The sequence below is a fragment of the Carassius auratus genome, chromosome 29, assembly GCF_003368295.1.
Source record: "Carassius auratus strain Wakin chromosome 29, ASM336829v1, whole genome shotgun sequence".
Classification (NCBI taxonomy): domain Eukaryota; kingdom Metazoa; phylum Chordata; class Actinopteri; order Cypriniformes; family Cyprinidae; genus Carassius; species Carassius auratus.
The window spans coordinates 5,815,890-5,831,255 of NC_039271.1; the positions used below are offsets into that span (position 1 = coordinate 5,815,890).

Below are 15,366 nucleotides of genomic sequence, written 5' to 3' on the forward strand. Positions count from 1 at the left end.
GCCATATGGGTAAGAGGAAGAGATGCCATAAGGGTGAGAAGTAAAATCAAGGAAGCAATAGGAGAGGTAGAACAATGGTCGTATAATTGGGGATTTAAGCTTTCTACAAGTAAGTCTTGTCATATGATATTTACCAGGAAGAAAGGGATAGATAAACAGAAGCTACAGTTATATGGCCACAATATGGAAACAGTAGATCATTTTAAATATCTTGGTATTTGGTTAGATCAAAAGGGAACATGGAAAACACACATTGAAAAGGTGGAATCAAAATGCAAGAAAGTCATAAATTTAATGAGAGCGGTAGTGGGGAAAGATTGGGGAGCAAATAAACAATCATTAATGTATATTTATAGGGCTCTAATGAGGGCAACAATTGATTATGGATGTTATGTTTATGGAGCAACAGCTAAAACCCATTTATTGAAGTTAGATAGAGTTAGTAATAAAGCATTGAGGATCTGTGCAGGTGTAATGAGATCAACACCAATTAAAGCAATACAGGTTGAGTTAGGAGAAGTGCCCTCAGACCTGAGAAGAGATAAAATCATGCTTACATACTGGAGTCGCTTAAGTGGATGTGGGTTTGAGAACCATGCTAAGAGCATTATTCAGGAATGTTGGGAGTATAGTTCTTTTAAAGGTAATGGTTTTGGATGGGTAATAAAGACTAAGTCAGAGGAATATAGAGTAAATAATATATGGTTTAACTCCCCTACACCTATCAGTAATATACCTATTTGGTTATTTCCAAGAACTGAGATAGACTTAAATATATTGGAATTAAAAAATCAATGGGAAGAGAGTAGGAAAGGACATTTGGCAAGTCAGTACATAAGGAACAAATATTACAGTTATTTAGATATGTATACAGACGGATCTAAAGATGAAGAGGACAAGGTAGGAATAGGAATATATATACCAACAATGAATATAAGCATTGGGAAAAGATTACCCGATCAGGCATCAGTGTACACGGCAGAGATGATGGCGATTATTGTAGGACTGCAGTGGGTTGAGGAAGTAAAACCAGACAGAGTGGTGTGTTGTGTTGACTCTGTAGCAGCTCTTTATAGTATTCAAAATATGAAATCTAATAGAGAAGATCTAATGCTAGAAATTCAACAAAGTTTATTTAGATTACAGAGACTACGGATAGATGTGAGATTCTGCTGGGTACCTGCCCACACAGGTGTACAAGGGAATGAGGGAGCAGACAATATAGCAAAAAAATCAACTAAGATGAATAATGTCATAAATATACCTCTTGGAAAAGGAGAAGCTAAGGCGATAATTAAAAAAGAAATGTTAAAGAAATGGCAGGATAGGTGGGATGTGGATAAAAGTGGAAGGAAATATTACAGCTTGCAAAAATCTATTAATGCTCAGGGTGTGAATAGAAGTAACAGAAGAGAGGAGAGTGTTTTAACCAGGCTAAGGTTTGATCACACAGGGTTAAATAAAACACTGTTTTTAATGGGCAAAAGTCCATCAGATGAATGTTTGGAATGTAGGTCCAAGGAAGATGTAGAACATGTATTGCTATATTGTAATAAATATAGAGATGAGAGGATGAGGCTAAAACAAAAGATCAGTCAGACAGGAAGGAAGTGGAACCTTGAAGGTTTATTAGGCACAACAGGAGATGGGGTAAAGGATACACAGAAAGCAGTTATACAATATCTAAAAAATATAGGGATATACAATAGGATATAGAATTTTTATTTAGTGTTTTTTTTTTTTTTTTTTTTTTTTTTTTTTTTTTTTTGATATAAAGTAGTACCAATGGATATAGCTCATGTTACATACTCTGATACAGTAGGTGGCGGTATGCACCTTTAAAAGTCATGGTTGCAATCTGCCAAAAAATGAAAAGAAGAAGAAGAAGAAGATTCTTGCTAGAAAGTGAACCTGCCCAGGTTTAATGATTTGCAGGCTGTGCATGCTTACTGATTATGTATTAATGAGTTAACAAGCTGTCCAGGTGGCACAAATTGTTTTCTGTTTGGCTTTAAAAGTCCTGGTTTGGTTGGAATTATATGTATAGTTAGTTTGGCTGCCAGGAGGTTAAGTGAGTGGTGAAGAATGGACGTGATTAAATTAACTTTTTTGGTGTTTCTTTATCAGCAGTTGCTATGGCAAGGTGAGTTTTTTTATAATTTGGTTAATGTTTGATTGCAGAAGTTCATTTTTGTGTTTGTTTCAATGCGTTTTCTCCCAATACTACTGATCAGAAGAGCCAGTCATTTGAGTTGTTCCTCAAAACAAATCCACTTATTTTTCCTTCCAAAACTAGTTTCATTTGAGTAACATTAAGTGACTTGCTTTTAATGGCCAAACACATCCACCTATACAGTCTAGTTCATATTCTGAACTTTGAAGTCTTTATAATCCTGCTAATACTTAATCTTTGTTACTTGGCCTTCCAAGTCTCTTGTTCACTTGTTAATCACTGCTACAAGAAACCCCAACTAATGTGTCAGCCCAGGAGTAAAGTAACTTGAGATTACCGTGTGGGTTTTTTTTTTTTTTAACTTTAGAGAGATCTAAGTGATGTAAAGACTGTTGAATGGACACTAACTTGGTTGGTGCATCTCTTTCTGTCCCCCAAGGAAACGTCTGGAGTCAGGCTGCGAACACCACTGTCAGCACGACGCCGCCGCCTCAGGACGACTCTGGGGATAACGTCACTGTCAGCACGATGCCGCCTCAGGACGACTCTGGGGATAACGCCACCGTCAGCACGACGCCGCCGCCTCAGGACGACTCTGGGGATAACGTCACTGTCAGCACGACGCCGCCGCCTCAGGACGACTCTGAGGATAACGCTACCGTCAGCACGACGCCGCCGCCTCAGGACGCCACCGACTCTGGGGATAACGCCACCGTCAGCACGACGCCGCCTCAGGACGACTCTGGGGATAACGCCACCGTCAGCACGACGCCGCCGCCTCAGGACGACTCTGGGGATAACGTCACTGTCAGCACGACGCCGCCGCCTCAGGACGACTCTGAGGATAACGCTACCGTCAGCACGACGCCGCCGCCTCAGGACGACTCTGGGGATAACGCCACCGTCAGCACGACGCCGCCGCCTCAGGACGACTCTGGGGATAACGTCACTGTCAGCACGACGCCGCCGCCTCAGGACGACTCTGAGGATAACGCTACCGTCAGCACGATGCCGCCGCCTCAAGACGCCACCGACTCTGGGGATGACGTCACTGTCAGCACGACGCCGCCGCCTAAGGACGACTCTGGGGATGACGCCACCGTCAGCACGACGCCGCCGCCTAAGGACGACTCTGGGGATGACGCCACCGTCAGCACGACGCCGCCACCTCAGGACGCCACCGACTCTGGGGATAACGCCACCGTCAGCACGACGCCGCCTCAGGACGCCACCGACTCTTGGGATAACGCCACCGTCAGCACGACGCCGCCGCCTCAGGACGACTCTTGGGATAACGCCACCGTCAGCACGACGCCGCCGCCTCAGGACGCCACCGACTCTGGGGATAATGCCACCGTCAGCACGACGCCGCCGCCTCAGGACGACTCTGGGGATGACGCCACCGTCAGCACGACGCCGCCGCCTCAGGACGCCACCGACTCTGGGGATAATGCCACCGTCAGCACGACGCCGCCGCCTCAGGACGACTCTGGGGATGACGCCACCGTCAGCACGACGCCGCCGCCTCAGGACGCCACCGACTCTGGGGATAACGCCACCGTCAGCACGACGCCGCCGCCTCAGGACGCCACCGACTCTGGGATAACGCCACCGTCAGCACGACGCCGCCGCCTCAGGACGACTCTGGGGATAACGCCACCGTCAGCACGATGCCGCCTCAGGACGACTACTCTGGGCATAACAGGACCACGAGTTGGCTTCAAATGTTGCCTTGAGTCCTGCTGAATGCGTTCCAGGTGCTGTGTATTTGCGTTGTCAACATTGTTTCACTAGCCAAATAAAGCCTTTAAGTTATTATTCTTGTTCCGTGTCTTTTCAGAGTGAGTGCTAAAGTTTATAGAACCACTATCTGGAAGTGTCTAGTAAGCACTTGATTGGCTGGTTTAAGTGTAATCGGGGTTGGAGCTAAACTTTAAAGGACACTGGCCTTCTAGGACTGGGTTTGGAGCTGAAGGGTCAAATAATTTTTATATACTTTATTTACATTTACCTTTATAATGCGGTTTGCTCTCATGTCTGTGGTCCATTTTAAAGGGACGGCGCACACGCAAAGCTCTGAATATGACATGCGTGTGGTTAAGGTTAGAGGACATATGTTTGGCCCTACTGGGTATGTGCACAAATACAGCAAAATTTGTCCTATGGACTAGGTGCACAAGATGGCGCCGGTGAGCTTCAGTGTGTGCATACACTTCCGGTCTTCTGACACTCGCATTGACTGGAAGGGGAAACTTGCATACAAAACTTGGCTAGATGTATATGATTTTCAAATTTAACAGCTGATAGTGGTATATTAAAAAAACTTGGGGAAACCACATTCTCCAAACATTTAGCGTACCTCTGTGTGGAAATTTCATTTAAAATCGGTTCCTAGCCCTGCTTAAATAGTGCGATACCTCACGAGAGGCGACCAACATTTCTGATGTGTCAGAAATCCATCCGACTAACCGACTGCCGGTCAGGAGAGGCTTATCACCTCTCGTTTCCCTGTGTACACTGCACGACAAACGACGTACGAAAATGCTGAAATTTGGCCCGACCCAAAAAAAGAGTCGCACGAGTCAGAATTCGGCTCAAAATCGGATGAAAATCACACCGTGTATGCCCGGCCTAAGGAGAGCAGTCTCAGTACAATGATACGGTGTAAATCCTCACAGATACCATTTTTCTCCAAGAAGGAATATAATTGTGAGGATACCACCTTTTCTAGTATCTTGGACAGTATCTAATACTGTACATACCTTTACTTTTACTCTCAATATCTTAAGTATATTAGAGTATGCAAGATAATACTTAAAAGGATTTTTTTGGGGGGGGTTTAAACATGATTATTAGATTTTAGCCAATATGGTATTGTTAGTTATAAAAAGTAGTTTACTTAATACATCTTCTACCAATCACGTTGTCAGAGCTCTAAACAGTTTTCTGTTCCTTCTGTCCCTAAATCAGACTAGACTCCTGTGCAGGATAAAGCTGAATGTTGGAGTGCTGGACGGGTGTTTAATGGTTTTGTTAACCCTGGTGTTTCTCTTCTGTCTGCCAGTGGTACATCATACAGATGGTCTCCAGAGTGTTTGACGTGTGTCTCGTTCCACTGTCACTGTATTATCCTCCGAGTCTCTGAGGAGCTGCTGGACATTCCCCAAGAGATTGACCTCCTGAAGACCCCAGAACACATGGAGACAGCGCTGGGCTCAAGCTGATGCGGTCTTCTGATCTTAATCCTGAACTATGCTGTAAACGGTTGTAAAAAGTACTTTCAATTACTGACCAATTTGTTTTAATTTGTAAAAAAATATTTTGTATGTATATACAACTTGCACCACAAAAATAAACTACAGAAATTAGGTTGTTCAGGTATGACATTTATAAAACATATTGAAAAGATGGACAATGAATTAAAAATTTCTATTCTCTTGGTAATTTTTAAGTCTTTCCCCAGCAGGCTCACTTTCTCCAGAATAGTACTAAAACAAGATAAAATGCAAACACTTATGAAAAATACAAAGCAATCTTAACATTAGAAAATATGACACAGCAGGCATGTGTACAAAATACTGAAGTGCTAAAGTTTGGTTTAAACATTTGTAGACATCTCTTGAACGACAGCACTACAGAAACACAACACAAGGAAAGACCATTGCCTTATATAGTGGCTGTCTTGTTGTTTGTGGGCTTTAGGTAAAAAAAACACTGGCTTTTAACACTTTCGCTAGGTATTTGGGTAAAAGAAAACACAATACTTACATTTCAATATAAAGTCCCCCAAAGAGCTCTCACCTGCCTTGTTCTTTGAATATAAACTCCGTCGTCGTATGCACACACGTGATTCTGGGATATGGTAGGGTGCGAAGTGTCCATAAGATCTACACTTCAGAGTGCACCCTTCGGAGTGCGCATTCTGACTTTTGGACAGCTTACGTCGTGACGCTGTGACGTAATCGCACATCGGAGTCCACACACTTCAGTTTGGGACATAGCAAAGGATTTTTTGCTAGAAAGTGAACCTGCCCAGGGGGGTATTCCAGAAAGCAGGTTATGTGACATACCTCGGTATGTTTAAGGGTAAGTTCGTGGATAACCTCAACGTTCGGTTCCAAAAACAGAGGTAACTTTCTGGGTATGTATGTAACCATAGCAACTGACTCTCTGAAGATAACCTGCTCGAGAGCAGGTTATGTTTCAGTGTAACTTCGTTTCAGAAGGTTGGTGAGCATGGCGTGCCCTTTTGACGAGGATCCTGTGGACGTAGAAGCACAAATTATACAAGGTTTTTTTCGTCGGGAGAGGGTTATAAGACCGCGTATTGATGTGTTTGCATACCCTAATGAATATTTAAAAGAGCGTTATCGTTTTTCAAAAGATTCATTAGTTTATTTAACACGTCTTTTAAAACCGCATATCGCAAATGTGACAAACCGCGGCTCTGCGCTTAGCACAGAAAACATTCTGTGCATAGCACTTAGGTTTTTTGCGTCTGGACATTTTTTGTACAGTGTGGGCGATTCAGAGCATGTGGGAAAGGCAACTGTGTGTAGAGCCGTTCGTACAGTGTGTCTGGCACTTAAACAGTTGTTACCCACGTTTGTACAGTTCCCTGGCCATAAACCTCTGCTTGTTATTGAAGACGAATTCCACAGAGTGGCAGGTTTGTCCTTTGTAGTAAAATATATAACGCATATTTAATATGTAGTCATATTATTAATATCTATACATGTATTCATTATGCACACACTTCATACTTCCATAACTTTCTGTTTCAGGGTTTCCAAATGTAATTGGGTGCATTGATGGCACTCACATTCAAAGCTCCATCAATAAATGAGGGAGACTATGTTAATATGAAATCTATTCATAGTATCAATGTGCAGGTAACAACTTGATTTTTTCCCCTTCTTAAAATCATCAAAGTCATTACTTTTTCCACTAACTATAGGTAATATGTGAGGCAACCCAAATCATCACCAATGTCGAGGCAAAATGGCCAGGATCTGTGCATGATGCCAGAATTTTCCGCGAGTCATTATTATGCCAGACATTTCAGCAGGGTATGATTTGCTTTATACAATTTTTGTTTTTTCGTTTTTACTATATTTGTGTTGTACACTTCAATCATTACAGGACAGTACAATGGTTACTTGCTGGGGGACAGAGGATACCCTTGTCTGCCCTATTTAATGACACCCTACCCTGAACCTGAGCCTGGACCACCGACACGGTTTAACCTGGCTCACAGCCGAACACGGGCCAAGGTGGAGATGACTATAGGGATCCTCAAATCTCGGTTTCAGTGTCTGCGTGGGCTCCGGGTTAGTCCAGAGAGGGCATGCGACATTATTGTGGCTTGTGTTGTGCTTCACAATATTGCCACTATAAGAGGAGAGAGCCACCCTCCTTGTATTGAGAAAGATGGCCCAGAGGAACACCGACAGATTTTAGAGGCCAACAGAGACGGAAGACTTTTGAGAGACAGGATTTGTCAAAATTACTTTTATTAGTTTTTTTTGCACTGGTCTGCCAGGCAGTTTATTTCTTCATTTCCTGAAAAACAATAAAAGTAAAATTCATTAAAATGTTTTTTTTTATATTGCTTTACACATACATACATACATACATACAGATAGATAGATAGATAGATAGATAGAGACAGACACAGACAGACAGACAGACAGACCACTTTTAACATGCAACAGATTAATATTCAGACAAGTTCTCACCTTAAGGCAATTCTCAAGTAATTCTATTTCAAGTGCTGCTTTTTTAATGAGGAGCCTTTTCTCTTCCATTTGAAGCTGTATAAGGTCCATCTCCATGTCACTTTTTCTTATTCGTTTTTGAAGATGGACCTTATACAGCTCCTTTGCTGGCAACTAAGGTGGAAAAATGTAATAAATGAGATTGTTTGGTCAGACAATAAAATTCAAATATGGACACATGGACACAAATTCTTACCCTGCTTAGATTGTGTGCTGAGGCTGAAGGACCCTCATCTGTGGGCAAATCCCTAGGTATGTACTATGAAAGGACAATGACAGTTTGTTACTCTAATGCAAAAAGGGGCCATACATCATAATGGTATGCATCATACCTCAGTGGATCTACCAGCATTGTCCACTTCTGTCACAGCAGATGTGGTCTCTTCATCGTCATCATCATCTTCATCCTACAAGACAAATATTCAAGTATACATTATTTGGCAAAAAAAAACCAAACAAATCACTTACAACTGTGACAGACTGTGTTCTTTCTGGAGAGTCCAATAATACAATCCGTCCATCAGTATCTATAAGAACACACAACCCGTTAAATTCTCAATATTATCAAAGAAAATAATACATCATATGCAGTTAAATAAAGTAAGCCTACATAAAAAATTAATCTTGTTCAAAAAGCCTTAAGTGACAGAGATAGTAATTTATCAGGACAAAAAATGAAAACAAATCATAGAGGTAAACTTACATGTCACCCTTTTTTCACCATCACTTGTGGTGCATAGTATGTGTGATGAACTGCCCCCTGGAATGCCAGCAACCACTGGTCGCCCTTTATTAAGGGACAGAGCCAGCTCCTCAGAGGGGGTGAGGGGAGGTGGTGGTGGCCCCCCGCCAGTTAGACGGGCTTCAGTCTTCTTTCTGTTAGCTGCATGACAGAATGAATATACTAAATCCTGTTATAATAATAGTTCAGTAATTGTGTAATCAAATATTACCTTTTTGCAGAATGTTTTTGTGTTTCATTTTGACTTGGCTTAAAGTTCTTGTGGCTCCAGAAGGATTACACCTTATTAAATAAGAAATATACATTATTATTTCAAGCTAAAGAAATAAATGGCAGGAAAAGTAAATGCTTTCATAGTGATTTAACATATTCAAAAGGATGTATAAGTCATACTTCATTATTTTGCATTTCAATAAAACGGGAGCCAATACCAAATTTGTAATTTAATACACTCACGCATTTACTCTGTCCGTTATTTTTTGCCAAGCCAACTCTCTTGCTTTAGCCGATGCAGCTGTATTGCTTCTTTTTAATATTATTGGCTTAAACTCCTCATAAGCATGCATTAAAACTTCCAACTCCGCCTCTGTGAAATACGCCGCTCTCTTTTTTTCGCTTTGAGTTTCCATGGTGACTCGTGAAATCGGCGATCCATTGAAAATGTCTTTATACATGCACTGTGCACGCGCATTAACTCTGGGTAACCAGTCAGAGGTTGATTAAACTAACTCTTCTCAGGTGTTTTGGAACCGACATACTCATGGTATGCCTGTTTGGGGTAAATCAACCCAGAGGTTATAGTTTATCAAATGGTAAGTTAACCAAGCTTTCTGGAATACCCCCCAGGTTTAATGATTTGCTGGCTGTACATGCTTACTGATTATGTATTAATGAGTTAACAAGCTGTCCAGGTGGCACAAATTGTTTTCTGTTTGGCTTTAAAAGTCCTGGTTTGGTTGGAATTATATGTATAGTTAGTTTGGCTGCCAGGAGGTTAAGTGAGTGGTGAAGAATGGACGTGATTAAATTAACTTTTTTGGTGTTTCTTTATCAGCAGTTGCTATGGCAAGGTGAGTTTTTTTATAATTTGGTTAATGTTTGATTGCAGAAGTTCATTTTTGTGTTTGTTTCAATGCGTTTTCTCCCAATACTACTGATCAGAAGAGCCAGTTATTTGAGTTGTTTCTTAAAATAAATCCACTTATTTTTCCTTCCAAAACTAGTTTCATTTGAGTACCATTAAGTGATTTGCTTTTAATGGCCAAACACATCCACCTATACAGTCTAGTTCATATTCTGAACTTTGAAGTCTTTATAATCCTGCTAATACTTAATCTTTGTTACTTGGCCTTCCAAGTCTCTTGTTCACTTGTTAATCACTGCTACAAGAAACCCCAGCTAATGTGTCAGCCCAGGAGTAAAGTAACTTGAGATTAAAGGAACACTCCACCGTTTTTTGAAATGGGGCTTATTCACATTATTTCCTGCATTTAGATAGGTGGGCAAATGCATTTTTGTGTCAGTGCATGCATTGTTTTAGTTTGACTGGGTCGACGTTAGCTTAGCACAATGAATGGAATCCTTTGTTGCCAGCTAGCATGGCCTGAGTAAAAGTGATCAAAAAAATAAAACCCACCTAATTACTACTTGTGGCATGCGTATTCACAGCGAGTACAAATAGCGATCCAGATTAACACTAGGCGATTTCCTAGGCAGATATTGACTTGGGACTATATTATGGGGAAGCACAGAAGAAAGCACTGCTACTTCGGCGCAGAGATCTCACGCAACACATGAAAACATCAACTCTGTGAATACAGGTATAACATGGGGCGATCTATACATACGTCATGATTAAAATAATCACTTACTCTGTGGACAGCTGTCCATTTGGTCCATTCGGCGTGGGGCGTTTCTTTTCCAGTTCACTTTGTAACACCGGGAAAAAAAAGAGTACTGCAGAATGGATCAGCGCCGTGAAATCCTCTGTAGATGTGACAACTTCGGGCACGCTCATCTTGATCTGATGTGTTGAGCCTGGTCATCAATGGCAAAAACATGTCCCACTCTCTACAGCACAGACACTCTATTTCCGTTGGCATAGATTGGCATATTCCCCCACATTCACACCACCAGTTCATGTTGGCTCTCATCCTAACGTCCTCAGGCTGTTGAGCGAACGCAACCTCCTCCTCCTGTCGTTCTATTTCCAAAGCACGCAGCTCGTCTTCTGTAAACTCTGGTTCAAATAGGTATGGTTCTGGTTCTTGACTGTCTGAGAAGTCACCCTCTTCGTCTCTCTCAAAATCAGCCATGTTCATCGCCATTTGTGTATTGTAAGGAAAATAGCCAGGCAGCTACTATTCACGCCGGTATGTTGACGGAAGTCGTGGGATTTCATGTGTTGCGTGATATCCCTGCGCCAAAGTAGCAGTGCTTCGCCTAAGCAGCAGTGCTTCGCCTGTGCTTCCCCATAATATAGTCCCAAGTCAATATCTGCCTAGGAAATCGCCTAGTGTTAATCTGGATCGCTATTTGTACTCGCTGTGAATACGCATGCCACAAGAAGTAATTAGGTGGGTTTTATTTTTTTGATCACTTTTACTCAGGCCATGCTAGCTGGCAACAAAGGATTCCATTCATTGTGCTAAGCTAACGTCGACCCAGTCAAACTAAAACAATGCATGCACTGACACAAAAATGCATTTGCCCACCTATCTAAATATAGGAAATAATGTGAATAAGCCCTATTTCAAAAAATGGTGGAGTGTTTCTTTAACGTGGGTTTGTTTTTTTGTTTTAACTTTAGAGAGATCTAAGTGATGTAAAGACTATGTTGAATGGACACTAACTTGGTTGGTGCATCTCTTTCTGTCCCCCAAGGAAACGTCTGGAGTCAGGCTGCTAACGCCACCGTCAGCACGATGCCGCCTCAGGACGACTCTGGGGATAACGCCACCGTCAGCACGACGCCGCCTCCTCAGGACGACTCTGGGGATAACGCCACCGTCAGCACGACGCCGCCTCCTCAGGACGACTCTGGGGATAACGCCACCGTCAGCACGACGCCGCCGCCTCAGGACGACTCTGGGGATAACGCCACCGTCAGCACGGCGCCGCCGCCTCAGGACAACTCTGGGGATAACGCCACCATCAGCACGACGCCGCCGCCTCAGGATGACTCTGGGGATAACGCCACCGTCAGCACGACGCCGCCTCCTCAGGACGACTCTGGGGATAACGCCACCGTCAGCACGACGACGCCGCCGCCTCAGGACGACTCTGGGGATAACGCCACCGTCAGCACGACGCCGCCGCCTCAGGACGACTCTGGGGATAACGCCACCGTCAGCACGACGCCGCCGCCTCAGGACGACTCTGGGGATAACGCCACCGTCAGCACGACGCCGCCGCCTCAGGACGACTCTGGGGATAACGCCACCGTCAGCACGACGCCGCCGCCTCAGGACGACTCTGGGGATAACGCCACCGTCAGCACGACGCCGCCGCCTCAGGACGACTCTGGGGATAACGCCACCGTCAGCAAGACGCCGCCTCCTCAGGACGACTCTGGGGATAACGCCACTGTCAGCAAGACGCCGCCGCCTCAGGACGACTCTGGGGATAACGCCACCGTCAGCACGACGCCGCCGCCTCAGGACGACTCTGGGGATAACGCCACTGTCAGCAAGACGCCGCCTCCTCAGGACGACTCTGGGGATAACGCCACTGTCAGCAAGACGCCGCCGCCTCAGGACGACTCTGGGGATAACGCCACTGTCAGCAAGACGCCGCCTCCTCAGGACGACTCTGGGATAACGCCACTGTCAGCAAGACGCCGCCGCCTCAGGACGACTCTGGGGATAACGCCACTGTCAGCAAGACGCCGCCTCCTCAGGACGACTCTGGGGATAACGCCACTGTCAGCAAGACGCCGCCGCCTCAGGACGACTCTGGGGATAACGCCACTGTCAGCACGACGCCGCCTCCTGAGGACGACTCTGGGGATAACGCCACTGTCAGCAAGACGCCGCCGCCTCAGGACGACTCTGGGGATAACGCCACTGTCAGCACGACGCCGCCTCCTCAGGACGACTCTGGGGATAACGCCACTGTCAGCAAGACGCCGCCGCCTCAGGACGACTCTGGGGATAACGCCACTGTCAGCAAGACGCCGCCTCCTCAGGACGACTCTGGGGATAACGCCACTGTCAGCACGACGCCGCCGCCTCAGGACGACCCCGACTCTGGGGATGACGCCACCGTCAGCACGACGCCGCCTCAGGGGATAACGACGCCCTCAGCACGACGCCGCCTCAGGACGACGCCGCCTCTGGGGATAACGACGCCGTCAGCACGACGCCGCCTCAGGACGACGCCGCCTCTGGGGATAACGACGCCCTCAGCACGACGCCGCCTCAGGACGACGCCGCCTCTGGGGATAACGACGCCCTCAGCACGACGCCGCCTCAGGACGACGCGCCTTGGAACGCCGTCAGCCGACGCCGCTCAGCACGACGCCGCCTCTGTGGATAACGACGCCGTCAGCACGACGCCGCCTCAGCACGACGCCGCCTCTGTGGATAACGACGCCGTCAGCACGACGCCGCCTCAGCACGACGCCGCCTCTGTGGATAACGACGCCGTCAGCACGACGCCGCCTCAGCACGACGCCGCCTCTGTGGATAACGACGCCGTCAGCACGACGCCGCCTCTGGGGATAACTACGCCGTCAGCACGACGCCGCCTCAGGACGACTACTCTGGGGGTAACAGGACCACGAGCTGGCTTCAAATGTTGCCTTGAATTTCTGATAAAGCATGTTTTAACTTTACTTGATAACATAATTTACTAACTGTACAATTAAACAATCTAATTGTGGTAGGTTTGCGTTAAATTAAAAGATCGCTCTTTGCATTCATGTGTTCTTATCTGTTTATCTTTTTTGTGAAAGATCTGCAGCATAAATCATTGTCTATGAGCAGCTATGTATTTTTTTATTTTATTTTGCATTATCAGATTAAACGGATATTAGGTTTTTTTTTTTTTTTTTACTGCGTAAAATAAAATGTGAAAATAAAGATGAAACCGACTGATGTATGTGTACAACTGAGAAATGGATACTTCTGAAGATGATAATTCCTTACATTTATATAGCGCTTTTCTAGGCACTCAAAGCGCTTTACATAGTCAGGGGGTATCTCCTCATCCACCACCAGTGTGCAGCATCCACCTGGATGACGCGACGGCAGCCATATTGCGCAAGACACCCACCACACACCAGTTTACTGGTGGAGAGGAGACAGAGTGACGAAGCCAATCAGTGGATATGGGGATTGTTAGGAGGACATGATGGCCAGAGGCCAATGGGTAAATTGAGCCAGGATGCCGAGGTCACACTTCTACTCTTTTCGAAAGACATCCTGGGATTTTTAATGACCACAGTCAGGACCTCGGTTTAACGTCTCATCCGAAGGTGCTTGTTGACAGTATAGTGTCCCCATCACTACACTGGGGCGCTAGGGCCCACACAGACCACAGGGTGAGCACCCCCTGCTGGCCTCACTAGCACCTCTTCCAGCAGATACCTAGTTTTCTCAGGAGGTCTACCATCCAGGTACTGCCCAGGCTCAGCCCTGCTTAGCTTCCGTGGGTGACCAGTCTTGGGCTCCAGGGTGATATGGCTGCCAGCTATATGGGGAGAAATCGCAGCCCAAGTCTCATGAGGTAAATATTTAATATAAAAAAAAAAAATAAAGCCAACATTTTTGAGAAAGTGATTTATACATTATATAGCTGTGTATACACACCGTGAGTTCAACTTTCATCTCGTGAACATTCGTGTTTTTAAATCATTTGCCAGACCCAAACATACGCAAGTTTCAAATCCACTGGCTCAGTTAACATTTATAGTATAGTGATTATAGCAGTGTAATAGAGGTCTTCACAGTGCACCCGTCGACCCTGGACCCGACCCGGGACCCGTATGGGTTCGGGTCTATATTTTAAAAAATCAGCCGGGTCCGGGTCGGGTCCGAATCTATTACCTCGGGTCCCGGGTCTGTTTAACACATTGTGTGTAATACCCGTGCGATCGGAGTCATCGGACTCGGAGAACATCCGGCCGTGATCAAAGACTGCTTGTGTTTTTTGTAACTTGCAACTTGTAAAATTAGGAAAAGAAAAGAGTGAGCCAAAAAAAGTGATCTCTCTCTCTCTCCCTCGCAGACTCAAGAGTTAATATACAAGTGCACACACGGTATTAATGCTTGCAGACTTGACACACTCATATTGAATATATTTCAAATCAGCAACACAATCTGAGGTGAACTGTCACATGAATGTTTTCTATTACGCTCAAATTGCGTTAAAGCGTCTTTTAGGTTGATACAGCTAGCACGCATGTGCAGTCTCAAGCACATTTCATGTTTCTATGGCAACCAGTGAGGGACACTTAGACTGCCAAACCGCATTTTACATTTTCTCCCATTTTTATAATATTATAAATGAACCGTTTAATCTTAAAGTTTTAGTGGTTCAGATTCAGACTCGATGCAGAGCAGAGAGCACAGACAGAGATCAGATGATAGTAAATAAATAACGTCAGCGGCCATGGCATTGCATGAGCGATCGTTATTATAGTTCAAAAGGCAAACAGTGTAAGTTATTAAGCG

General features: G+C 44.9%; 3 protein-coding genes across 4 annotated transcripts; 2 read left to right on the forward strand and 1 right to left on the reverse strand.

Annotated features, from left to right (window-relative positions):
- The first annotated feature begins 1,956 nt into the window (after nt 1-1,956).
- Nucleotides 1,957-3,919, forward strand: LOC113048663 (cell surface glycoprotein 1-like). Its single transcript, XM_026210519.1, has 2 exons — nt 1,957-2,143; nt 2,613-3,919. Exons 1-2 carry the CDS (start codon nt 2,086-2,088, stop codon nt 3,917-3,919), a joined length of 1,365 nt encoding a protein of 454 aa, XP_026066304.1. The 5' UTR covers nt 1,957-2,085.
- On the reverse strand, nt 3,774-9,540 carry LOC113048539 (uncharacterized). Its single transcript, XM_026210411.1, has 9 exons — nt 9,149-9,540; nt 8,904-8,974; nt 8,654-8,833; nt 8,419-8,477; nt 8,283-8,357; nt 8,147-8,209; nt 7,912-8,064; nt 5,942-7,735; nt 3,774-5,428 (listed from the first exon to the last, which is right to left on the reverse strand). The coding sequence occupies exons 1-8, from the start codon at nt 9,364-9,366 to the stop codon at nt 7,721-7,723; spliced, it is 834 nt and encodes a 277-aa protein (XP_026066196.1). The 5' UTR covers nt 9,367-9,540; the 3' UTR covers nt 3,774-5,428; nt 5,942-7,720.
- A 66-nt stretch (nt 9,541-9,606) lies between these two features.
- On the forward strand, nt 9,607-13,728 carry LOC113048507 (mucin-2-like). Of its 2 annotated transcripts, XM_026210364.1 has the most exons (4): nt 9,607-9,762; nt 11,576-12,969; nt 13,002-13,166; nt 13,223-13,728. In XM_026210364.1, exons 1-4 carry the CDS (start codon nt 9,705-9,707, stop codon nt 13,226-13,228), a joined length of 1,623 nt encoding a protein of 540 aa, XP_026066149.1. In that variant the 5' UTR covers nt 9,607-9,704; the 3' UTR covers nt 13,229-13,728. The 2 variants fall into 2 exon arrangements, with proteins under 2 accessions (XP_026066149.1, XP_026066150.1); XM_026210365.1 differs by lacking the exon at nt 13,223-13,728 and having other exon boundaries at nt 11,576-13,136.
- Nucleotides 13,729-15,366: the final 1,638 nt, after the last annotated feature.